The sequence below is a fragment of the Chinchilla lanigera genome, unplaced genomic scaffold (genome assembly GCF_000276665.1).
Source record: "Chinchilla lanigera isolate Chin_1 unplaced genomic scaffold, ChiLan1.0 scaffold00114, whole genome shotgun sequence".
Lineage (NCBI taxonomy): Eukaryota > Metazoa > Chordata > Mammalia > Rodentia > Chinchillidae > Chinchilla > Chinchilla lanigera.
The window spans coordinates 3,466,721-3,493,322 of record NW_004955515.1 but is presented as its reverse complement, the minus strand read 5'-3'; the positions used below and the strand labels follow the sequence as shown (position 1 = coordinate 3,493,322).

General features: G+C 38.9%; 1 protein-coding gene across 2 annotated transcripts in view; it reads left to right on the top strand.

Moving 5' to 3' along the window:
* Spin1 (spindlin 1) overlaps window positions 1–22,367 on the top strand; it is a gene marked incomplete at its 5' end in the record, with an annotated part of 47,954 nt that extends 25,587 nt beyond the window's left edge. For both annotated transcript variants that reach the window (XM_013506879.1, XM_005408884.2), the window contains 3 exon segments: window positions 9,049–9,302; window positions 15,270–15,503; window positions 18,838–22,367. In XM_013506879.1, the coding sequence (XP_013362333.1) occupies window positions 9,049–9,302; window positions 15,270–15,503; window positions 18,838–19,037 (688 nt within the window). In that variant the 3' untranslated portion in view covers window positions 19,038–22,367.
* Between the last annotated feature and the right edge of the window lie 4,235 nt (window positions 22,368–26,602).

Here is a 26,602-nt window from a genome sequence, read left to right as displayed (position 1 = left end):
ATATGGATACTCCAGGGTTAAGGCTCTGGATGTGTGCTGCCAGATCATTCACTTAGAATGAAGGTTGGATCTCTTCTGTAAGTAAATAGAAAATGGCACTGTACATTGATTTGCAGTAAAATGATCAAGATTTGCTGTTTTTGTTACTAATATAGACAGGTTATCCTACTAGCAGACCAGGGCACTGAGAAATTTCTAGATGAAGCAGGTGGAAAGAAATAGCAAAACTGTGCTGAAGTGAAGAACCCAAGTGCTGAAAAAGATGATTTACACAAAGTGAACATTCATAGTCAATCCTTAGAAAACTGCCAGGGTCCGAGATAGGAAAGGCTACACAGGTAATGCTCGGGCAGTCTTCAGTCATTAAGGGTGAGGTGGACTTGGCTTTGGAATGCAGGTTCAAGGCTCTGGACGCTCCCCTGCCCTCCCCCGCCCGGAGTCACTGCGCGCTACCTGGGTGCTGCACACGTACCTGGATGCTGCACTACCTACCTTCTGTCCCCAGAACCTGCGTGGTGTGCAGTGACCAGGGACTCTTGACTTAGGCTGAGGATACACTTGTAGCTACAGATTGCACTCAGTCTCAGTCTGTGTGAATAGGAACACCACAAATCATCAGAGAGCTAAGGAACTCTAAGACAGTGAAAGAAAGTCACTAATTGAAACAGATGGGTGTATTGTAGGTATCACCAGATAATGTGAAACAGAAAGGTAACCTGGCCCAAAAAACCCATAGGAAAATTGGGGGGCCGGGGGCGGTAAGAATTATCCTCATATATTAGAAAGCATGATTATTGCAGCCATTTGTGATTAGATGATAAAAAATAGTTTTTAGAAATTGAAAATGTACTGGGTATGGTGGCGTACATCTGTAAGCACTGGGGAGCCTGAGGCAGGAGGATAACCATGAATTTGAGGCCAGCCTGGGCTACTTTCTCCAAAAAATAAAAAAGAAAAAGAAATTTAAAATGTCATATAAGACATTTAATAGATAAGCTGAAAGTAAGAATTCTACCCAATTCACAATAGTTGAATTTAGGATTCTTAAGAATGAAAAGAATGTGAGGACAGTTAAACTATGATGGTTTGGTCTAAAAATACTAGCATTTGTTTAGTGAGATCCTGATAGGAGATGAAAAGAAAAAGAAAAGAAAAAATTAAGAATAAATGTGGGAGATAATTTGCTCAGCTCCTTTTACAGTGACCAGGTTCTAGTGATGAATAATTTAAAATGTGTCAAAAATCCTGTTGACATTGAAAATCTAGGAGCAAAGAATTCTGCAAGCAATTTGAAAAGAAAAACAGTTTCCCCGCCAAGGAACAAGGATCAAATTGGCATATAATACCTATAACCCTGTGTAATAGAAGAAAATTATTGTTCATCTCAAACTACTGAGTGGGGAAGATATTTTTAGCCTGACTTGTATACCTAGGTGTTCAGAGATGAGGGCAAAATAATATTTTTTGGCTTGCAAGAATCTTAGAATTTTTGTTTCTCACCTCTGTCTTAATTAACAGGATATATGTGGAAAAACAAACTTGACAAAATACATGACAATACTGAGGAAAGGAAAAAAAACTATAAGGCAATGTTTTAAATAAAATTATTGTTAAAACTAGATGTGGGGCTGGGGGTGTAGCTCAGCGGCACAGTACTTGCCTGGCAAATGCGAGGTCCTGAGTTCGATTTCTGGTACCCCATGAAAAAATAAAACTGAATATGATAGGATCAAGAGTTTGTGGCCAGCTTGGGCTATGTAGCATATTTAAGGATAGCCTTACTACATAGGAAGACCCTGTCTCAGAAAAACAAAACACCACAAACTGAAATTCTGAAGATAATGGCAAAGTGGAAATGATTAGAATCAAAGACCTAAATTCAGTAGTGCAGTAGAAATAGCCAGGCATGACTTTAATTTTTTTTCTTTTACTAAGGGTTTTGTTTAGTTGGTTTAATCTTTATATAAGGAAGCAAGAGTACAGTGTTTGATTAATTTTAGATTTTGGTAGAAAAATGGAAGTGTAAGTGTCTGTAGAAAATTAAAGGTATGCTGGAAGATTTACAGATAAGGTAACTTACACTAGAAGCTTCATTTCATGAAAAGGAACCTCAGTCATTATAACTATATAGGGAGAAAGGGAGATAAATTGTCTTACTTAAATGAAGGTGGGAAGGTAAAATCCATCCAAAAAGGATTGTGCATCTTCAAAATTAAAGAATATTGGTTATGTGTGGTGGTGTACACTTGTAATTGCAGTACTCTAGGAGGCTAAGGCAGGAGAATCTCAAGTTCAAGCTAGCCTGGGCAATTTAGTGACTTAGGGAGAACCCATCTGAAAATGGGAAAAGACTGGGGATGCAGCTCACTGTAAAAGCTGCCGGTTCGGTTCCTGGTGTCACAAACAAATAGATGATACTGGAACCACTTTGAGCAGGCTGCTGCTGAGGGGACCCGGGATGCTTATAGTGCTTAAAGGAGGGAGGACACTGCAATCCTGTCCCCAGAGCTGGCTGGCATGGAAACTGCTATCCTGAAATGTGGTGTTTTTGTTTTTGTTTTTTTGTTTTGTTTTGTTTTTCCTGTAACTTGAGTTCAAGTACCGGGAATTGAACTCAGGACCTTGCGCTTGCCAGGCAGGTGCTTGTGCCGCTGAGCTATATCCCCGGCCTCTGAAATGTGATGAGAGGCATCTATAAACCATTGTTAAATATAAAAGTGGCTAAAACTTTTATGCCTTTGAATCTAGGCAAGAATCCACTCTTGGCTGGTAGCACTATCCACAGAACAAAGCAGTAGAGAGGGCACATGCATTACCCAGGTGAGAGAGGCTGCATTACCCAACTGTCTCAGCTTGTGGGCCAACGCATCCAGCTTCTGCAGGCCAGGCGAGCAGAAAGAGTGGTGCTGCAGTTCCCAGTAAAGGCTGTCACAGGCAGTATGCTCACAGTGTGCAGGTGTGCAGGTCAGTTCCAGCTTAGAGACCTTCACAAGTGACATCTACGCTATTGCTTACCAAATATGTAAGTACTGTGGCATAGCCAGGTTGACATGTAAGATTAATTATCATACTGGTAAAGTGTTGTATTTGCTTATTGTTTTGGAAGTAGTGCTTGTCTGTAAATTGCAAAGTGGTACATGTGGTTGAATCCTTAGTGAGGTCTGGGCACCTGCTTTAGCCTTTGCTCTAAGTCTGAAGTAAGCCCAGCCCTGTAGAGGAGAGTCATTGGGGTTTTTGCCCAAAACAACAACAGAAGATAAATAATTCATTTGAAGGAGAAAAAAAAGAGTTGCCGCAAAGGAATCTTACATTCTAAAAGATAAATATAATCTTCAGCAACTGTTTATTGAAAAGACCAATTGGATGTCACTGCGTATTTGTAGAAATTATGAAAATGTATAGAAATCTTTCTTTGGGATCTGAGTGTTGGTAGTAGTGAATTACAGACTAAATGCTGTATTTATGCCTTTATCTCTTCGTTAAGTTTCAGGTTGATGTCTTGTTTGTTTTTCGTGTCTGGGATTAAATGCAGTTTTTCACTCATTTTTTTTTTGAAGATGTGTGGTCCTTATTGTGAACAATTTGTCCCCTTCTAGTTTTGACAGTTGTTTTAAATCTGTAATATCAGAACATACGACCGGTGCATACTACATTTGACCCTTAACAACATGAGTGTAAACTGCATGGTTACACTTATGTGGGTTTGGGCAGGGCAGGATTTGCAGCAATTTGAAATAAATTCACAGAAGAGTAAACTTTGTAGCCTAGAAATACAAAAAATGAGAATAAAGGTATGTCATGAATGCATAAAACATATATAGATAATAGTCTGTTTTATCATTTGCTACCATAAAATATAGACATTTTTATGAAAAGTTGTGCATGTGCTAAAAAACTACACACAGTGCCGTTCTCAGTGGCGAGAAGTGTGGACAAACGCAGTATTTAGCACCGGGTCCCAACTGTGTGGTCGTGGCAGCATGTGCACTGGTACTGTCATGGTGTCAGTGTCACCATTGCTGTGCCATGGCTCCAGTGTTGTGAGCACTGCTCAGACCCCTGGGCCATGCTAATTCTCCCTGTGAGCAATATAATAAGTTAGGGGTATCAGTAAAACGGGACCCTTCATGGTTAGTGTGTGTTTTATTATGTAAAACACATAAATAAAACATGTTAATTGACTGTGTATGTTAGTAAGGCTTCTGACCAATAGCAGGTTGCTTGTTAAATGGGGCATTTTGACTGTGCTGAGAGGTTGGCGCCCCTCACCATTCCTGCATTGTTTGAGAGGCAGCGGTGTTCTTGTTCTCTGGTCCCCACCATTTGTTCTACAATTAAATACATGTTTGTTTCTGTCTGTCTTGTGCTGAAGCCTCTGTATGAGTCCTTGATTACTTGAAGCACAGGGGCTTCTAACTTCAGGAGACATTCATGAGAAGCAGCATTCCCTGTGTTCTTACATGTTCATAACAGTTTTACCTGGGACCTTTATACTTGGAGGTTGGTGTACAACTCTTAGCTGATTATAAAATGCTTGGCTAACATTTCTTTTTCCTGAGAACATTAAGCTTGTTACCCCATTGTATTCTGGCATAAATTGTTGCTGCAAAATATGATTTTCTTTATTTTATACATGATTTGGTCCCTTTGCCTGAAGGCCCAAAGGGTGTTACTTACTTTAAAATCCATTTACTGAGATGTGACTTAGCATCAATCATTCTGAGTTAGATTTCCCACTGGGTGCATTTGTTCAAGTTTTATTTTAGGAATTTTTTTGAATTATGGTTTTTAATATTGTTTTTTCCTATTTCTTTGGTTTTAGTTTCTAGTCTATAGATGGACATCTGTCACCACCTCACTTTCGCTCCATCTATATCCTTTTCTTTGTCCATCTCCTTTACAAGCTCCCCTGGTGTCATTTCTTCTCCCTCCTCTATTTAGTCGTCTTGTTTAACGCCCCCCCCCCAATTTGCTAGTTTTTTTTTTTACCTTGTTTGACTTTTCTCACATCTTAGCTGTGTCATTTCTGAGCTTTTCTATTTTTGGTATATGTTCCTGTATTAGGGTTTTCTAGGTAAACAAAACCAGAGGGAGATAAATATAAAAGAGATTTGTTGTGTGGAGTTGGTTATGTGGTTTGGAGGCAGACATGCCACGAACTGCTGCCTAAGAGCATTTAAATGTTCACCATTACGTAGATCACCTCAGTCTGCTCATCTAAATGAGAAGGGGTGAGATCCCAGAATGGCTTTTCTGTCTTCATAGTTCTGAGGCTGCCTCTTCTGTTTTCTTTTTTTGTGTGTGTGTGGTTTTTCTCCGGTACCGGGAACCGAACTCATGACCTTGCGCTTGTCAAGCAGGCGCTTTTGCCGCTGAGCTAAATCCCCAGCCCCTGCCTCTTCTGTTTTCTTGTGACATATTTAAAGTCCCTCCACTAGCCATCTCTCTCACCTTTTTGAGACCTGCCTTTTGGGATATCCCCTCTTTTCCTCTGCCTTCTAACCCTACTGTGCTGAGGATTTTATTCTCAGTTGGTGCCCTGAGAACAGAAGCAACCCAGTAGTTTCTGGCCTCACAGTCCTGCACTTAACTATTCCAGTCTTCTTTCTGGGTGAGTACTTCTGTTGGCGATGGTGGCCCCCCCCTTATGTTTGTAAGACGTCCCTTTTGCCATCCCTCCAAGACACTTAATTTGACTGAATTTATGTAATTGGTCCAGATAAATTATTCCTGCTTAGTATATATATAGTATAGCTTTAAATATTACAACCTACAATAAATTGTTCTTTAAAAAACTCGTTTATGTTACATGTCAGGTGTTAACTAGTGTTGGTGGTATACCCAAGGAGAGCATATTATTCATAAAACTGAGAGGGGCATTTGTTTCTGCTTTTGTCATTCTCTAGTCTTGGCATATATCAACATCTGTCAGGTTAGTTTTGGCCTTCTGCTTGCATATATACCAGTGTTACCCTTTGTCTTTAGATTTCAAGATGAACTTTTTTTCCTGATGTCAAGAGCTGACATATTGTTTGTAAGCATTATGTATAAATTTTTCAGTTGCTCATATTCTAGAAGTAATGTAATTTGATATCATTCAAATAATTTGTAGTATTAAATATTTGTCATAAATTGTGTAACTAAGATTATGTATTTTTAGAGAAGTAATGCTGGTATCACACATAGTTATAAGTCAACTAAACTCTAGCTTTAGTAAAAGTTAAATGTCTAGTTTATTCATGTTTAAATCAGTAGGAAGAGAATTTTTAGGTTATTGTACTGGGCAAGATGGAATAGTTGTACATTTCTTTTAGGCTTGAGATAATTATCTGTGTTAGTTAGCTTTCCTCTTCCTGGGACACAATACCTGATACCCACAACTTCAAAGAAGAAAGGTTTAATTTAGTTCATGGTTTTAGAAGATTCTAGAGGGCTGCAGAGGTAGCTCAGGGGCACAGCACCTGCCTGGCAAGCTCAAGGTCCCAAGTTCAATTCCCAGTACCTCCCCACAAAAAGGTAGAAGATTCTAAAGATTTAGATGATCATCCCACTCCAGGGCAGAGATCTCATGGTGTAGGACAAGACAAAGTAAAGCTGCTGAGGATCAGAGCCAGAGGAATTGTGCCAAAGAAATGGGCCATACATTTGGGTATGTAGTACTCAAGATCACTCCTCCATGACCCACCCAAACAATCCCAGGAGTGTGCTTTACTAATCTGCTAGGTGTTTCTTAATCCAGTGAAGTTGAAAGATCAGGACTAATAGTCACCGTCTACCCTTTGTCAGCTTCACATCCAGGCATATCTCCTTGAACCATACTTTATCTCTTAAGAAAATAACAAGTTCATAATTTCACTCAACATAATACAGCTATCCCACTTATAACCAGAAACTCAGTAGTCTCTTCCCTACCAATATATCAGCTCTTGACATCAGGAAAAAAACTTCATTTCACCTTAAAATCCAAAGATAAAGGGTAACACATGGTCTATATGTGAGCAGAATAGTCTTTTCAATAGTTCCAGCATTTTTCAAGTCCAACTTAAGACAAGTCCAGCTTAATATAAATTCTTTGCTGTGAACCTTTGTAAAAATAGAAAGCAAGTTATATAATCCCAAGGTACAGTATATAGGGTAAGCACTCGCATTCTAAAAGGGACGAAGAGCACTAGAAAAGAATCAGACCAAAGCAAGATCAAAATACAGTAAGCTGAATGTTAAGTCCTAGTGCTCCATGTCTGGCACCTGGGGCTCATGGTGTGACATGAGTTCCAGAGGGTATGGACAGCCCAAGCCCTATGGTCTTGGTGGTTGCAGCTTCAACCTCTCTCTTAGAGTGACTTTGTTCATGACTTTCAGCCTTCTCTAGCAGATGTTCCCTGTTCTGGCATTTTCAATTTCCTGGGGTCTCCACTGCATAGCTTCATTCTCATAGTTTTGTACACTGTCCTCTCAGGCATTTCTTGCTTGGCCTCCCAGGCCTTCCTTTGAAACTTTCTTGACTCTGCAACTGTTGTATTGTGCATGCGAGTAAAACTAGCATCTCAGGGACAGTGCTAGTAATCTGCCTACAGCAGCTTCTGAGTGCGTTAATGGCTAGCAGAGTGAAATGAATCCCAGAAAACCAATTGCCCAGGAGGCCCTTCTCCAGCAAACACCTCAGGGACTATCTTCTCAAGAGAAAGGCTTATACTTTGTACCCTTCAGCTTGCCATGAGTGGGGCCTAGCTGATTCTTGAGATACCCTTAATCTTTTTTTTTTGTCCTTATATAAAGTACTTGCTTCGTTTTTAGTGGTGCTGGTCTCTTTAGCTTCCATGCCTCCTTTAGCCCTAACTTTGTACATGGTTCTTTGTAGGCCATCATTTAACTTTTTCCAAAACTTTTCCTGTGCCTTTTGCCTCTAATTATTATAAATCTGGCTAAGAATAGCCAGGGATATCCATGCAACAGCCTGTCTTAAAATGTCCTGATGAGGCCATCACCCTTAAAATCAGTCTCCTTGCAGTCTAGAACCTGGGCAAAATGTGGACAAATTTCTGCCAGAGCAACACTGTCACCTCTAATCTAAATGCCTGTGGAGTCCTTCTTCCCATTTGAAACCTCCTGAACCTGACTTTTATTGTTAGCATTCTGGTCTTTTGAGCTCTGGCCAGAATCATGTCTCAGATTTTACTTACTGCATTCTCATACCTCTCTAGTTCATATCTCCAAACTTTTCTAAATCACATGGTCAGGTACAGTCATACAGCAATGACCCCACTTGTCTGGTACCAGTTTTCTGTGTTAGTTCTCCTATTGTGGAGACACAACCCCTGACACCCACAATTCAGAAGAGGACAGGTTTAATTTAGTGCATGGTTGCAGGAGATTCAGTGTGTGGTCATCAAGCTCCAAGGCAGAAACCTAATGGTGAAATGACCAGAGAGAGCAAATTTAGTTCATGGTGGCTGGGAAAGCAGAGCAAGGGGATCAGTGCCAGAGAGGAATGGTCAGGGCCTTCTAGGCATATAGTACCCAAGACCAAGGAGACCAGGCCTCCATTGACCCATCTAGATGCACCCAGAAGTGTGCTCTATTAATTTACTGGGTGTGTCTTAATCCAGTGAAATTGATGCTTCAGGATTCACAGTCACAGTATCATATAATGTGTGTGCATATGTGGTTATTGTTGGTCACCCTTTCTTTTTCTTTAAATCAGGCAATTCCTAGTTAATTGCATTAAAGAAAAACTGAGAAAGTGGAAAAACTGTCATTTGGGAGTATGGCTTACATTCCTGCTGATGAGTGTTTTTTTTGTACGTGTACACAGTTCAGGTACCCAGCAAGCTCCTGTTGCTAATGAACCATGTTACATATTTGTTACTGGACATGGCCTCACCTCTGAACACCACTGATGGGGGTAGGAGCTGAGCACCTTGAGTCCCTTGAAGTGGGAGTATGGCAAACAGGAGTTTGCATGTTTCTTGGGATTGTCTGTTAGCCAGTGTTTGTGTTGGATCTGGGTGTGCATACTTGTGAGATAATACCTTGTGTGTGTGAATACAGAAAACATCGGAGCAGTGTGGGGCCAAGCAAACCTGTGTCCCAACCCCGGCGGAACATCGTAGGCTGCAGGATCCAGCATGGGTGGAGAGAGGGCAACGGCCCTGTCACTCAGTGGAAGGGGACTGTCCTGGACCAGGTGCCCGTAAATCCTTCTTTGTATCTTATAAAGTACGATGGATTTGACTGTGTTTATGGACTAGAACTTAATAAAGATGAAAGAGTTTCTGCACTCGAAGTCCTCCCCGATAGAGTTGGTAAGTTCTTTTTACTGTTTGTGCGTTATTGCTTTAAAAGTGTTAAGAGAAATGGGTGCTTTTTAAAAAACTGTTGTTGTTGTTACTTTTGAAAATCAAGGACCCCTGATAAACCTTTACATCAGTCATCTAGAGCCACAGAAGTTGATCCAAAGCAGATATTCTGAAAGCACAGTTGCTTTCAGAAGTTGTGATGGATATAAATGTATAAAGTGTTTCCTCAAGAAGTTTACAACTAACAATTTCTCATATGGTTGTTTCTAACATTTTTGCTCAGTATTATCTGGACTCTGATAGGTAAGATTATTATTAGTCACATATACTCTGCTGATTTCATCAGGTACAGTGGCTAGGAAAAGCTTTGTTGCATTTATTTTAGACTTGATGTGAATTGAATCTGTATATATTACATAAATGGTAATTTTCTGTTCTTTGAGCTAAATGTAGGCAGCCAAAACATGAGCTTTATTATCATGTGTGTTTGAGCAGTGGTAGTAGAAATGAATTCTTGTTTTTTGTTTTATATTATTAGTTTTGCCTTCCAAATGTTCCTTAAGGCATAAAGGTCTAAATTAAATAGTGATTTTATTTTTAAATAAGGTGGGTGCACCCAAGTTAATATTACTTTCTTAAGGATATTTATTTTGAGATGTTTATTATAGTAATGCTGAAAATAACAGGTTTATGCTTTTGAAATAGTCAAGCCTATGCCATTAAAAATTAAAGCTTCAGCAGATCTAGAATTAAAGAGCAGGAGTTTGAGAATCAAACTGTCAAAGGAGGAGTCCTAGCTCCCTCTGTTTTCTTTAGACTGTATCATTGTATTCTTGGCAAAAGTTTCTTCCCTGACAAGTTAATAACTCTTTGCCATATCAGTAAGTTAATTTGTTAATCTTCCCTTTAGATAGCAAATGCTAAATCTTTATTCATCCTGTATAAACAGTTTAGATTTTACAAAAATCTTTCCTTAGATTTAAATCTTTCACATTTTTAACAGCTTTTACTTTTCTGGTTTGTTTGCTGTGATTTTTTGTTTGTTTTTGTGGTACCTAGGAATTGAATCCAGTTGAGCATGCATGTTAGCTAAGTGCTCTACTGCTGAACTGTGTTCTCAGTCCTTTTTAAAAATTTTGAGATAGGGTCTCATTAAATTCCCCAGGCTGGCCTTAACCTGATATTTGTCCTGCCTCAGTTTCCCAAGTGATTATAAGTGTGACTGCACTATCATCCTGCCTCTTGAGCATACATCCTGTATTTCCTCCTCATCTTGACATCAGTCCATGTCCAAAGTTTAAAATGTTAACTTACTTAAGATGCATATTTGCAGAGCTTGAAAATTACCCAAACACTTAAATCATTTATTTGTGCTAAATAATTGCATATTTCTTCCTGACCCAAATTGTTAGTCTTAACTCCTTCTAGGGCAAAACTATTTGCTCACTTGAACTCTCCTATATATTGCTTCATGACTTACGTTCGTAAATACTTTTGTCATCTTAGGACAGATATTGACAAGTATCTCTGGTAATATGATCAGTGGTTAACGTGATGTTGTTGTTTTTGCGTTATCTGAGTTTCCAGCAGTTAGACGTGGATTCTTGTAACTGCAAATAGTTAATGCAGTTTGGAAAGAGGGTTCCAAAAGCCTCCATACACATTGGTAACAAATCTGCCCCATTCAGTTTATAGTGAGATGCTGTTAACGGCAGTATTCACAGTGATAGGTGAATCTATAAATTATTTGTCCTTTATTTATATTGCATAGGAAGAATACAGCCTTCCCTAATTGCTTAAGGCAATGCACTGGATTATAGGTATGTTTCTTTAAGCTGACAGTATAGAAAAAAAAACAAACCATCTATTTGATGGCAGAGCAGTGTTTTCCAAGACAAGGCCTGGGGACCTGTGGGGTTTCCTGAAACCCATACAGGAGGTTTGCAAGGTCAGAATTATTTTCATAATGTTAAGATACAATTTGTGCTCTTTATTTTTATCATTTGACGGTTGCATAGTGGAGGTGCCCACTGTCTAACACTTGGAAGATCTATGTGACTCAACAGGCACTTTGTGAGCAGTGTGCAGAGTTATAAATTAAACATCCTGCAACGATCCATTCAGAGGGCAAGACTGACAGGGTTTTGTTTTGTTTGTTTTTGTTTTTTGAGTCAGGGTCTTTCTATGTAGTTTAGGCTGACCTTGTACTTGTGACGCTCCTCCTGCCTCAGCCACCAAGAGCTGGGATTATACACATGCACCATCACATCCAGCAAGACTGACAGGTTTTTTAAATAGTTGTTTAAAAAAAAAAAACATAAAGGTTAATATTTTAACCATTTTATAATTCAGTAGGGTTCAGTATATTCACATTGTTGTAAAACAGATTATTTATTCTTGCATTATGGAACTCTGAGCCAATAAACAGCAGCTCCCCTTTGCTTCTTCCTTAGCTCCTGGCACTCACCTTGTGTATTTTCTGTCTCTCTTATGAATTTGGCTACTCTGGTACCTCATACAAGATTTGGCTTTCAGAGACTGGCTTATTTCCCTGAGCATAATGTACTTAAGGTTCATCTGTGTAATAAGTACAGGATTTCCTTCTCTTTTTAGTCTGAAAATACTGATATATACATATATATGTATATATGATACATATATATATATATATATATATATATCACATTTTGTTTTCCTGTTTATACACCAGTGGACATTTGAGTTATCTTAACTACTTAGTATATGAAATTATGAGCCATGCTTGTGTGAACATGGGTATACAGGCACTTACTTGGAACCCTCCTTCCCATTCTTTTGTATATAGGAAGAAATGGGATATAGTAGTTCTAATTTGAATTTTATAAATGGACCTGCTATACTTCTTTCCTCTGCAATTGTACCATTTTAAGATCTGTCAGTTATACAGCTCACTGATAGAATACTTGCCTAGAGTTTGACCCCTAGCCACCCCCCCAATAGTTTTTTTTACAGTCCCAACAGTGCACAAGGGTTCCAGTTCTCCAGCTCTGCCAGAATTTTTATTGTTCTTCTCCTTCTCCCCCTCTTCTTTTCTGTTTGATAATAATTATTTATCCTAATGGGTGTGATGTGATACCTTGTGGTTCTGAATTCCCAATCATGTTGAGCATCTTTCAGATGATTGTTAGCCTTATCTATATTTCTTTTAGAGAAATAGCTCAAGTTTTTTTTTTTGTTTTTTTTTGGTTTTTCTCCGGTACCGGGAACCGAACTCAGGACCTTGCGCTTGCCAGGCAGGCGCTTTTGCCGCTGAGCTAAATCCCCAGCCCCTTGAGCTAAATCCCCAGCCCCTAAGTTTTTTTTTTTTTATCATTTTTTAAATTGGGTTTTTTTTGTTGTTGAGCTGTTGGAGTTCTTTATTTTTAGCAACACAGGTTTTAATATAATTGCATGTCAAGTTTATTGGTTATTGTTTTATTTATTTGTTTATTTATTTATTTTTGGTCTTTTTGAGGCAGGGTCTCACTAAGCAGTTCAGGCTGGCCTTGAGCTCACTTTGTAGCCCAGGCTGGTCTTGAACTCACAACAATCCTCCTACCTCAGCCTCCCAAGTGCTGGGATTACAGGCCTGGGCCACCACGCCCAGCTGGTAGTTGTTTCAGATTCTGTGTTGCAGCTAACAGTCAGGGAGCTGCCAGTTGTTGACTTTTGATACAGTTTTATAGAAGACTGACTAGACTTACCTGAAAGACAATTAGAATATCTTTATCAACATATCTTTTGGAGGCTGATGTCAAATTTAAAAACATAACAACAGGTTAAAAGCTGAAGCAGATAAGAGAATCAAATTGTTCTTTAAAGCTAGACATTGATTTGCCAAAATGTAAAAATTATTCCACTCTTAATAAATCTTGGTTTGAAAATATTGGGGTTTTTTTGTGGTACCATAGGTTGAACTCAGGGCTTTTACTCTAAGCTACATCTCCAGTACTCCCTGACCACATCTCAGTTTTAAATTTTGAGATAGGCTCTTGTAAAGTGTCTGTATTGCCCAGGCTGGCCTCAAACCTGAAATCCTCTGGGCTGAGGATTACAGATGGGTGCTTCTATGCCTGGCCTTTTTTTAAAAATTCAAATGCATTATTATGTAGGTATTTTAAATGTTTTAAGTTCATTTTTACTTTTTAAAGTAGTAAACACAGGTATAATCCATATAAATAAATGCTCTTTTTTAGGTTCTTGATAATTTTAACAGTATAAAGAAGTTGTGATATCCAGTAGTCAGTGAAATCCAGTAGTCTGAGATGTGCTAGCATGAGAAAACCAGTTTATTTTTAGTATTTAATTTTAGTGTCAGGCAGAGGGGAATTCTCTTTGGCAATCCTAATTAAATTGAACAGCTGCAGTACATTTATTTTAAAAATCTAACTTTTTGTTTTGTTTAACAGATAAAAGCCTGATGGATTAGTAAAATAGGAGTGCTAAGCTATTTTAAGGTGTACCACTGACCTATGTTCTGAGCCCTTTTTATTTTTTGAGACAGGGTCTCACAAAATTGCCCAGGCTGGCCTCAAAATTTGATGATCCTCCCATCTCAGCCTCCCAGGAGCTGAGATTCCAGGCATGTGCCACCAAGTCTGGCTTTTACCTAATTTTAAAAAGGTAATGCCAGGTGTGGTGGTGCACACCTGTAGTCCCAGCACTCCGGAGGCTGAGGTAGGAGGATTGTTGTGAGTTCAAGACCAGCCTGGGCTACAAAGTGAGCTCAAGGCCAGCCTGAACTGCATAGTGAGACCCTATCTCAAAGAGACAAAAAAAAAAAAAAAAAAGGTAAAGGAGTAAGGCTAGAGCTATCTCTGTATCATTTGTGAGTCCTGTGTTGTCAGATCACTCCAGCCTTCTGATTGAATCCTGCAGCAGATATTGGACTGTGTCTAAGAACCAGAAATAAGGAGAAGGTATCTGCTTTCCTAGGGATGTACAGGCAGTAAAGAAATAGACAAATACATACAGCAAATTAACTTTAGACAAGGGAATGTTACTAAGATGTACAAGTAGGAGAGGTGGTGCTGTTTTTCCCAGGTGCCCAGGGAGAGCCCTCACAAGGTACATGCTTCCAGAGGAATGTGGTCATCCCCTACCCCAGCCCCCAGTGTCGCAGGCAGAGGACAGCTTCCCTGCATGGGGAGGAGCATCAGGGTCATCCAGGAGGAGAGCAGTAGAGGACAGGGTGGAAGTGTGGGTAGTGGGGAGGAAGATGCTAAGACCTAGGGCAGGGGCAGGATGGCCTAGGGCTGGTGCACCTTGGGGAGCATTTATTTGTTTTTAAAACTATGCTTGGGAAGGCATGGGAACATTTTAAATGATACATCTCACAGAAATGTCACAGTAATCTGGTTGCTATGGAGAACAGATTATAAGAGCAAGAGTAAAAACTGTGCCTTTTTAATAGACTATAAAAATAAGATTGATGAGAAATAAACCTTTAGTTTCTTTTAAAGCAACAACAAAAACCGCATACCTTGAACAGGTTAATTTCTTAGTTTTAATAAACGTCCTGTGGTTATATAAGATGTTAACACAAAAGAAAGCAAGGTGAACTCTACACAGGAACACTTCTGTTTTCTGCTACTCTGCTCTAAGTCTGAAAGTATCTGAACACTTAAAATAACCTTTAAACAATAACAAAAACCTCTCTGTACCTTGAGTGATTAGTTAAAAGTTGTAAAGTTGAATTTAAATTTAGATACTGTACCAAGAGCAAAAGAGTCCAGAAAAATAAAAACAGATTCTCTCAGTTAATTGATTTGGGCCAAAGTCCATTTCTGGGTTGTGGCCCAGTAGCTTGTCTTGGATTTGGTGATTGTGCTTCTGAAAGTCCCGGTACAGTACATGGGAAAAACTTTTAAGAAGTCTCCTTTACTAAGTCCATTTTTCATAGGAAATATTCAGTGAAACATTTTTCAACCTTGTTTTTCTCTTTTAAATCCTCAGCGACATCTCGAATCAGCGATGCACACTTAGCAGACACGATGATCGGTAAAGCAGTGGAGCATATGTTCGAGACAGAGGATGGCTCTAAAGATGAATGGAGGGGAATGGTCTTAGCACGGGCACCTGTCATGAACACATGGTTTTACATCACTTACGAGAAAGACCCTGTCTTGTACATGTACCAGCTCCTAGATGATTACAAAGAGGGCGACCTTCGCATCATGCCCGATTCTAGTAAGTATATATTGGCAGCTTTCAGTGTTGATAATGGAAAAGGAATTTGTATTTTGTGATACTTAATCAACTTCTGCAGATACACAAATTTTGGATATGTGATTCTTTCAGCCATGCACAAAAGTTCTACAGGTTCTACTCTCTTGTTAAATTTTAGCTGAGAAAAAAGTTTGATAATTTTTGCTTGGCTCCTAAAATACAATGAAGGTTATTTTAAAATTTATTCATATTACTATGTTATTTATTACTCAAATATTTGAAGGCATGGGAAAAGCAAAATAAATCAGTTCCATTTATCTTAGCAGCTGTTAGCTCATTGCCAGTCTTGTTTTACCTGCTCTTCAGCTGAATTATTTTGAAGCTCTTCTACAAGTTTATCATTTTATCTGTAAATATTTGAACTTTAGAGAATACTGATGTCAGAAAACTGTTAATCAGTGGACCTTTCAGTAGTAACTAGGTAATCTATTTAGCTATTTTCACAAGTGATCTCAGGTGATTTACCATTCATGTGGGGAAGGTAAAAAGTATGTATGACCTGGTTTTATCAAGTTTGGTTTAGAAAATAAAAACAATTTCACTGTTTTAATTCCTATACCATATAGTTACCATTTAAGATGAGCAGTTTAGGAGTTTTTAAGTACTGTTGCAGATAATGTGCAGTCCTCAAAGTTGTCAGTTTTAGAACATTTTCATCACTTCAAAAGGAACAATATCTTTTCAACCATCATTCCCTTATTCCGCTTACTGCTCCCTCACAGCCCTAACCAACCAATAATTTACTTTCTGTATAGATTTTCCTGTTGGGAACTTGGATGTGAATGAATTATATAATATAGGGTCCTTTGTGTCTACTTTGTTTTCACTTAACATGTCTTCAGAGTTCATCCAACACTAAATAGTATTCCATTGTACTATGTAGACTACCACGTTTTGTTTATGCATTCATCCATTCATGATCATTTGGGTTTTTTCTACCCTTTGTTTATGAACACTGCTACTGTGAACATACGTATACAAGTTTATGTGTGGATATTTGTTTTAATTTTCCTGAGTATGTACCTAGGAATGAAATTGCTGGGTCATAGGGTAACTTCATTATGGTAACTAATTTTCAAACTGGCCACACCATTCTACATTGCTACTAGCAGTATACTAAGGTTTTGCTTTTTCCACATTCTGACCAGCACTTGGTGTCATCTGATTGTAGCTATCCTACCAGTAAGTATGAAGTGCAGTCGTGTTGTGGTTTTGATTTGTGTGTGACTAATAATGTCAGAAGGATCTTTTCATGTGCTTATTGGCTACTTACGTATCTTCGGTGAAGTGTCTGTTCAGATCATCTGCTCATTCTTTTACTACGTTGTCTTTTATTATTGGATTGTGGGAGTCAATAAACGTTAAGTCCTTTGTCAGTTTTTTTTTCCCCATTCTGTGGATTGTGTTTTCACTTCCTTAGTGATGTTCTTTGAGTCACAGAAGTTTAACTCTCAAATCTGTTTTTTCTTGTTGCATGTGCTTTTATCGTATCTAAGAATCTCTTACCAGATCCTTGAAAATTTCTCTGTTTTCTTCTAAGTGTTTTATACATGTTGAATTAATTTTTGCTTATCATATGGGATAAAGGTTCAGCTTCATTCTTTTACTTGTGCCTGTTCACCAGTTTTTGAAGATTGTTCTTTCTGTCATCGAAGTTTTGACACCATTGATAAGAATCAGTTGACTGGATCTCAGTGCATTTCTGGATTCTCAATTTTGTTCTGTAGGTCTGTCATTTATGTAGCAATGACACTGTCTTGATTGTATTGTTTTGCAATATTTAAATTGTGAAATGTGAGGCCTGTACTTTGATCATTTTGAGGATTGCTTTGGATATTCTGAGTTCCATGCAATTCCATATGAATTTTAAAATCAGCCTTTCTATTTCTACAAAGAAGTTCCTGGAATTCTATGATATGGGAGTGTGTTGGATCTGTAGATCAATTCACATAGTATTGCTACATTAAATGCTAGCAAATCTCAATGAGTGCTCTAATCCATGAGTACTCTTGTCTTTTTTTTTTTTTTTTTTTGAGGTGAGGTCTTGTTGCCCAGGCTGGTCTCAAGTTCCTGGGTTCAAGTGATCCTCCTGCCTCAGCCTCTCATTGTGCAGGATTATAGGTATGCACAATTGCACTCAACCTGGGGGAAGATAATTTTTGAGGAAAAGAGTTCAGTTTAGATTTTTTTTCACTAATTTGTTTAAAATAACTGATTGTGTGCAGATATTTAATTTGTATTATATATGACTGTACCAGATATCAAAATAGCAATGTCTGAATTATTGTTTAATGAGAGAATTTATTCCATTTAAGAGACAAACAGTTGTTAATGTAAGTATTGTGAAATCCAAGCTAGGATACTGTTCTTGTGAGAATCAAGGCGGGGGTCACTGCTGCTAGTTGTGCCCAGGTAGCATCAGCTTTATGCAGCTGGGACATCACCTGAGGACAGGCTGCTACTGTAAGGAAACCCCTTAAGCTGTCCCAAACTTGGGAGGAGTTTATTACTGTAGAACTGTAACTACTTGCCCCCTTTCTTTTGCTTTTTTTGTTGGTGATGGTTTGCTGTCGTTCTGTATTTCTGGGTCTCTGTATTTCCCTGCTGTTCTTGTGGATGATGCTGGTGTCTGAGTGATTTTGGGGATTCTGTTGCACTTGATTTGGGGCCTGGAGTTCAGGTAGCACCTGTTTTTAAAGCCAGGGGAATTTCTTTTATTTTAAAATTGGGTTAGGAAGATGACGTAGGATGGAATGAAGTTGTGGTGAACAAGTATTGAGGATTTGGAGTAAAACCAATACCACTTAGGCATTTTAAGTAAGTAATGTATTTTCAGTCGTCCCTGTAGGAAATTTTTGCTTTGACATTCTGTTTAAAAGACAAACTTATTTTTAGGTAATTACAGATATATTTTAACATGAACCAAATGAATTGTTGGCTGTGTTTTTTTTTTTTTTAATTATTCACAAACATATCTACCTAGATCAGAGGTTGACAAACTGTTTTGTAAATGACATTTTATTGGGACATCCCACACCCATTAATTTCTGCATTTCGCTTTGCTGCTTTCATCCTGCACTTGCAGAGTTGAGGGGTTGGGACAGAGACCATGTGGCCCTCAAGTCTAGAGCTTACTGTTCTGGCCTATTAAGAAAAAGTTACCCAACTAATGGGTTAGCTAGTCAATGATGAATTCAGGATGTTTAAAAATTTTAAGTATTTATTATTAAAGGAAATATGTGAGTTGATATGTATCTAAAGTTTGATTTTTTAAATTTTTTTCTTATAAATACAGATGATTCACCTCCAGCAGAAAGGGAACCAGGAGAAGTTGTGGACAGCCTGGTAGGCAAACAAGTGGAATATGCCAAAGAAGATGGCTCAAAAAGGACTGGCATGGTCATTCATCAAGTAGAAGCCAAACCATCCGTCTATTTCATCAAGTTTGATGATGATTTCCATATTTATGTCTACGATTTGGTGAAAACATCCTAGATGTCATCGTGAACTTTGCCAAATTTGTGGAACTATTAAATGTATAATTTGTAGACATAAAGACTTGATTGCTTTCCAGTTTAATGAAAGCTTAAATGTCTCTGCGAACCCACAATCTCTGCCAGCAGAACTGGTTTTGTTCTGAATAGTACAGATTGATGTGAACACAAAGCTTTTTGTGTAAGGAGAACTTCTTTGTCTTATAAGAAGTCTATCTGTTGGGAGGGGAGTTACAGGCAAGTTTGGTAAAAGTTAAGCTACTATCATAGTCATTTAAATCTGTAATAGATCTTAATCATTTCCCCTCTTCACTTTAACACCATCTTATTCTGCCACAATGCAAGCATAGTTTGATATTTTTGTTACTGCCTTTTTTGAGATATATGTATCCATATCTACCTGTTTATCTATATCTGTATCTGTGTGCCTGTGTATATATATGCACACACACACACACACAGAGGTACACGTGCACATACACACCACTGGCAGTCCTTTCCTCATGGATTGGGATGGGGTGATACATTTTCTCCAGTTTACCTGGAGTGCTTGACCCAAGTCAGTCATGCTTATGATATTCTTGCTGTTTATTTAAAAATTAAATTGGGGCACAGCAAGCACATAAAGATGTTAAAAATTAGGAGTTTAGAGCACCTGTTCTAATCTGGAAGCTTTAAACTGTAAGTCCAAATATGAATTGCTTATAAACAGTTAATGACCCGTTTTTGGTAGGCTGGTGAGAAATCTGGGTAAAAGGCTGCCTTTAATTTTAAGCTTTGTAAGATGTTTTGTTTACATTTTAATTTTGAGTACTTTTTGCTCAGTTTGGGTCCTTTGGTCACTCGGTATAATGTAGGTGTGTCTTGGATGGCACATTTGGTCCATTACTTGTACAAATGAGTAATCGGTTTTAGTTCATGGATTTAAAAGGCAACAGTACATGAACGGCTTGTATGTGTGTGGTGAGTTCTGGAAGAACAGTGCTTTTGTATTTGAAATGTAAGTTTAAGAATGGCATTGTTGCCTTCTAATATGTTCTCTGGGACTGTTTTTTGTTGTTGTTTTTTGCTTCTGTTATTGCTGGTATATGATTATGGTCAGAAGGCCTCTTTTCTCCTTCCCTGTCCCTTTCCCCAGCTTTGTCCCACAAAAAACCTCTGGCCGTATAACAGCTGATCTCTTGACACCTTTTGTGGTGGTATAGGATATGTTCTTAGCCCAGGCATGCTGATAATGTGGGTTCATTTCCTCCAGTGGCCCCTGGGGGTTTGCATGTCAGTAATGTGTTGTCACAGAAGGCCTAGTCATCCGTGTTGGCTTGTGGATGTAATAGCAGCCCATCACCACAGAGTCTTTTAATGGGTTATTACTGAAAGGTTGTTCAAAACTGAAATAAACGGCAAGTTGGTTTGACAGCCAGGAGAAAGATGGCATGTGAAACCAGTGTCTTGTGGAGGTGGGAAATCTGACCAGTGGTGTTTGGGCAGAGCCTCATGGGCATGCTGTCTACCAACCACCAGAGGTTTGGATCTGAGGTCCTAGTTATCTTTGGGGGCTGGTTTTTTTATGATAGCAATCATTCCAGTTTAGGGCCTCACAATGTATGGTTTGTTTGATGCCCATTTTTGCCTTCCTGAAGGCTTGTGCCTTGTGCTTTTGGATGGTAATGACTGCTCACCACGTGAACGTAGTACATCCGTTCTCTGTCCCTAGCTGTAGTTGCCCTGTGCCCAGTGCTTCACCATGGGCAGCTTCACCAAGGGGCAAGCTTCCCAAAACAGCGTGATGCCCCAGTCATAGATGCTTCTTATGTGTGTGAACAGGTGTCGTCCTGCAGATCTGCTGTTTCCCTGCATGTACATCTCAAAGCAGAGCCTGGCTCCCAGAGCCCATACTGACATGTGGCACAAGATGGTGAGTGTGTCCAGCACGCACAGAGGTGTGCAGAATGTGGTGCAGTGACTTCAGGCTGGAAAATAAAGTTCTTTTTAAAGTATCCCAAGGGTTGGGTCAATGGAAACATTTCTAGCATTACCTAATGACTTGCATTGTGGATTTTCTGCAAGCAACTTTAGCAACTTTAATATACCCATGATCTCCCAGTCTCTAGAGGAATGCAACATGGTGATGATTTTAATCATTGTTCCATTTATTGCCTTTTGAGCTGCGGGAAGGGGGAGGGTTTTTTGTTGTTTTTCCATATTTTTTCCCATTCCTTTTTTTTTTTTTTTCTTGGTGACTTACACCTCACTTAATGCTGTGACTGATTCTGCTCCCGAATCCATGCGTCCTGGGCTTCATTTTAGGCTCATGTTTCAGATCTGCATGCACTGCTTGCATTTTTCTGGTATCTGAATGTTGGTTCCTTGTTCTAGGAATTCAACATTAATTTCCAAAATTATCATGGGACTTGTGACAACACAAGACATGAATCTATGTATAAAATTTATTGGCCTTTCTCATTTACCTGCTCTAGTATTGTATCGTGTGTGCGTGCGTGTGTGATGTCAGGCTGCCACGTAAAACTTTCAGAGAAGAACCTTAAAAGCAGACCATCCTTTTTTGCATGCTCTATTCTAAGTAGAATGTTCAATGTAACTAACTAAATTGCATGTTAAAGATATTTAGGTTTTTTGTTTTCTTTTTTCTTTTTATTTGTTTTCAGTTTCCTGTATATTTGCTTACTGTGCTGTTCTAGTGGTTGTAGGATAAAAATGCACTGGTGAAGCAAATGTAGTGCCAACAGAAGGTGATTTTCCCGTTGTATATGTCATGCAGCATTTGAAGGGACTGTGCATTCTGAAAAAGTCACAGTTACTTCTAAACCAGATTTCATTTCTATTCTTGTTTTATGTGCCAAATCCCGAAGTGCATTGGGCTTGAATCTCTGAACACTGTAGACCCATTAGAAGACTGTTCTGATTGTCACAAATTGTAGTGCCTGAAAACACTCTTAAGCTGATTGTCTTAAAAAATGAAAGTTCTCCAAAGACAAAACAGGAACAATTATTCTAACAAATTGATGGTCGAAATGTCTGTGGTTCCTTGGAAATGCTGCGCTCTCTGTATTTTCCATCATTAGTGCAGTTTGGATGAATGTGTATAGTTCAGAGGTCTTCGTGTTCACATATTAAAACTAGGTAAATGACCTCATCTTTCGAGCTTGAATTCATTTTTAATTTTATTTTATACAATGTGTAGACAGTTTCCTGTTCTTTGCATTTAGAAGTATACACAATATAAATCTGTTAATTCTGTAAGTAATTTTTATAATTATGATGTATCTCTATCCTATCCTTAAAACATTTAAAATAAACCCTTTATGTGCAACTACTGACTATAAATTTTGTGCTCATGAGCAAAAAGGTGATGTGTTAACTTGCTTCTTAAAAAAATTTTTTTTAAGCAAAGTGACCTTTATGTGTTAGATATGGATAGAAACAAAAAGAAATACAATTTTTCTTCTTTTGTTTTTACCTTCCAAGAGACAGGGTTTCTCTGTGTAGTTCAGGCTGGCCTCAAACTTTGGTGATCCTTCTGCCTCAGCCTCCCAAGTGCTGGGGTTACATGCATGTGCCACCATGCCTAGTTCCGAAATAGAAATTTTAATTTATAACATCTGATAATGCCTAAAAGGACAGAGTGTAGCAATCTTTACATTAGATATATCAACTACTGAGTTGGCAATAATGAGAGGGTATTGTTTATCATTAAGATTTTTAAAAATTATTTTAAGTAAAATAATGTATATTTACATTTTCACATCTTTTCTTCTTTTGAACACTGCTTGTAATACATTTATTCATACTTAAATACCAATCAGTGAGATTTGACCAAAAAAAAAAATCCCAGTTCTCAATGCTAAGTTAAAGAACTGAAGGTAATATAACAATGTGTGTGTGTGTGTTCTATGTTTTATCTTCCTTGGTAATTTTAATCAACGTAAAAATTAGGATTTATGATGTACTTTAATTGGATTCCTTTTTTTAATGTCTCCCTGTTCATTCCAGAGGATCTCAGGCTGAAGGCTGGGGGAGGGAAGGTCATCATCACCTTTTCCTGCTTCTGAGAGAGAGCTGGTACTTGGTAAGAGAGAAATGCAGACTTGGCTGTCTGGACACCTGGCCCCAACACTGTGTTGGTGCAGCAGCTGTGACCCAGGTCATGGTGGTCACTTGGCGCGACTGAGGGCATGGTATGCTGGCTCTGGGGGAGGAGCCTCAGGGAGGGTGAGGCTGAGTGCAGTCTGTGTTGTATAACCTTCCTTGCTAAAGCAGATTAGTCATCCTCTGTGGTATCTATCAAAGGTGTACCACTCAGTAAATACTTTCCTACAAAAGTTACAAAGCAAGTTTAGTCTGCAGGTTGGAATTTGGTGGCTGGTACCAGTAAAGCAGCTCCACGTTTTAGTGCACCAGAGCTCTGGGGCCCTGCTTTTATCATTTTTTCTCTTGATGCAGTTAAGCTGACTGATAAGGCACTTGAAACTAACAAAGCTTCCTTCATTTAGTGCGGAGGGCAGAAGCTTTTGTCCACAGTTTCAGAAGCAGTAAAGCTGCAGGTGCTTGACTTTGTAAATGCCCAGGCTCTGAACTGCTCTGTTGATGACTCCGAGTTAAATAATGCCCGCGGAGTGATTTGGGTAATCTGTAGTATAATATCCTCTGTAATTTCTGTAACCTTACTTCATGAGTTGATAGCAAGAAAATGTTTTATTTTCAAATTGAGCCTAATAAAAGGTTTCCTTTTATATACTAAAAATGAGAACTGGTTTCAAAGTTGCTTTTTAAATAAAAACAGTTTATATCATGATATTCACATCTTGCAAAAACTGAATTTTTTAGGCTCCTAGTATATGCTCTCATACCGCATTTTTATAGTCATTGGTTTTCCGTTATACAAGATTTTAGACTGCAGAGTTTGAGAACTAAATCGAATTATTTCTCTAACCATTCCTAGTCTGTCTGCCCTTAGCTTGTCCATGGTTGATTTTGGTAAACCAAATAGTAGGTGTATTCAGATATCCCTTGTCAGCTGTTTGCCTAAAGCTGCTATAGGCATTTTCTGCTTTTAATTTTGAAGTGGGAGCACTGGGCTAAGACAAGAGTCTGGGCCAGCTGTGATGCGGGGACTTGCCCTGCCTCCCCCTCCTCCAGTAGGCTTACTACTAGCTCCAATTTTATTCTCATCTTTATCCCCCATTATTTTGAATATATACTTCCTGAGAGAAAGCTAACAACTTAAGTACTATATGAGCTATCTAAAATCTTTGATTAGGCTGACTGTATATTTACTCAGAATTCTGTTTTTATGTTAAGATTGTTGAAGCAGACTGTGGAGGTGCGAAAGGACAGATGGACTACTCCAAACCTTGATGTTAAAACTAAATGATCATTTTGAGCAACTCAAGATTGAATTGCAGCTTTCTGAATTGTCCTCACATACAGAGTGTGAAAATAGACTTAAAGCTTTTTGCCTTGTAAGAAATTTGGTAGCTATTTTCTGTTATCTAACCTTCACTCATACACTTGGGCATGCACAGGCCAAGGATCTCTGGTATTAACTAAGAAAACCAGGGCATTGCTCATCAGTGACCATAGAGGGCAGACATCAACGTAGTCTTTCCTTCTGAAGTCATTCCTTACTGTGTACTTTTATTTCAGTGTGAGTGCTGTTTTCTGGAGACCTGTTGATAACAAAAAGTTGCTTCAAGACTGCATATGCAATCCAAGGAATTTTCTCTGTGAGTCTGTGAGGAAATAGCTTTACACAAGAGTTTGTTCCTTAATTTAATCTAAATCTGATTTGTCAGTACTAGGAAGTTCTAATGTACCATTTTCAGCACAGTGGTGCAAGGACCGTAGCATGTTAAAAGATTACAAAACCAGTCTAAGACAGTAGAGTCTATAATCTGCTATCTCCTAATCTATGCTAGGACTGTTTTGTTTAGTTTTGTGTTTTGAGACAGGGTCTCACTGTGTAGCCTGGCTGATGTTGAACCCACAGTGATCCTTCTTCCCTAGCCTCCCAAGTTCTGGGATTACAGGTGTGAACATGCCCATATGAAAGGTCATTTTTGTTAGGCCTGTAAGGGGTGGAGATTAGTGGAGATAGCAAAATCATTATACTCAAAACTAATAACTGTCTCAGTTACTTTTCTGTTACTCCTGAGACAGAATACCTGAGGCCCAGAATTAAAGAAGGAAAGATTTATGCTCGTAGTTTGTGGAGGTTTCAGTCATACTTGGCTGGCTGCAAGGCAGAGTGGCACATGGCTGAGGAAAACAGTAAATGCAGCAAGTGCAAAAGGAAAGAGGAGCAGAGAGCAAGCCTCTCCCTCCCTTATATTGTATGCAGGCTACCCATTCTAGGGTGGGTGTAGCATTCATACCCATAATCCCAGCATTGTACCATGAATCGGTTAGAAACTCTAGAAGCCCACCCCATGACTGCATGAGGCTTTAGGAGGACATCTAGACACAAATCATAACACTCTCTGGGTAAAAACTGCAGCTGGTTACCCTAATGGCCGTATATAACACATCTGTAAAAATTGCAGAAGTGTCTCAGCTGTTATCACTAGCCTTTCGTTAACTTTCATTTTAATAATTGCATCTTTAAAAAGGATCACATTCATCCTGTAAGCCTTGCTGCTTGGGATACTGAGACAGGAAAGTGGTTAAGTTTGATACCAACCTGGACAGTGTAGCAAGACCTTGTCTCAGAAGAGAGCTGGGGATGCAGCTCACTGGTAGAGTATGTGCCTAGCATGGTGAGACCCTGGTTTCTCCCTCCCAGGAAAAAAAAAGGGAAGAATGTCATGCTCTGGTTAAACAAATACATGTGGTAAAGAATTTGAAGTTTCCAGTGAGTTTAGCACATGAGCACAGCTCAAACACAGGCCTGATGGAAGGGTCTCTGTTCTGCCATCCTTTCATCCACCAGTAGGTACTAGCAGAGGTATGGTTTTGTCCTCATTCTGTGTTGATTTGGTGTTTAAGACCACACTTTAGTTATACTGTTAGCAACCACTCAGGCCAGAACGGTCAGGTCTGATGGCTCCCCACTCCCAAACCAGCCATAGGAGGTTGCGTTTGGAGAAAAGGCTTTATTCAACACGAGCCCTGAGGAGGTCGAAGGTCCTCATTGCCACAGATCACCATTTTCCTGTGCCTGGTATACAGTGGTTTTTATAATAATGAGGGGCGGGGAGAGGAAATACGATGTGATAGCAGACAATTCCAAGCTGACTGCATCCTTCCCAGCTGTCTGCGCTCTCCTTTCCTCGTTGAAGGGAAATGACTCTTTGAGTACCTGGTGCCAGCACCTGCATATTCTGTCCATTCATTCTAGACCTGAAAGTTTGCTAAGCTGCTTGTCTCTAAAGAAAAATTTCTAACTTTTAAGATACCATTTTGCCATATCTGTTACAATATAACTCGAGTTTGGTTTGTATTGTTTTTCTTTTGGAACCTCCCCTCTTCCAGCCTGGATAAGAATTGCTGCAACTAAAGAAGGTTGAAAGGTTAATACACTTTCTCACGTTGTCTACTTTTCTCATGCCT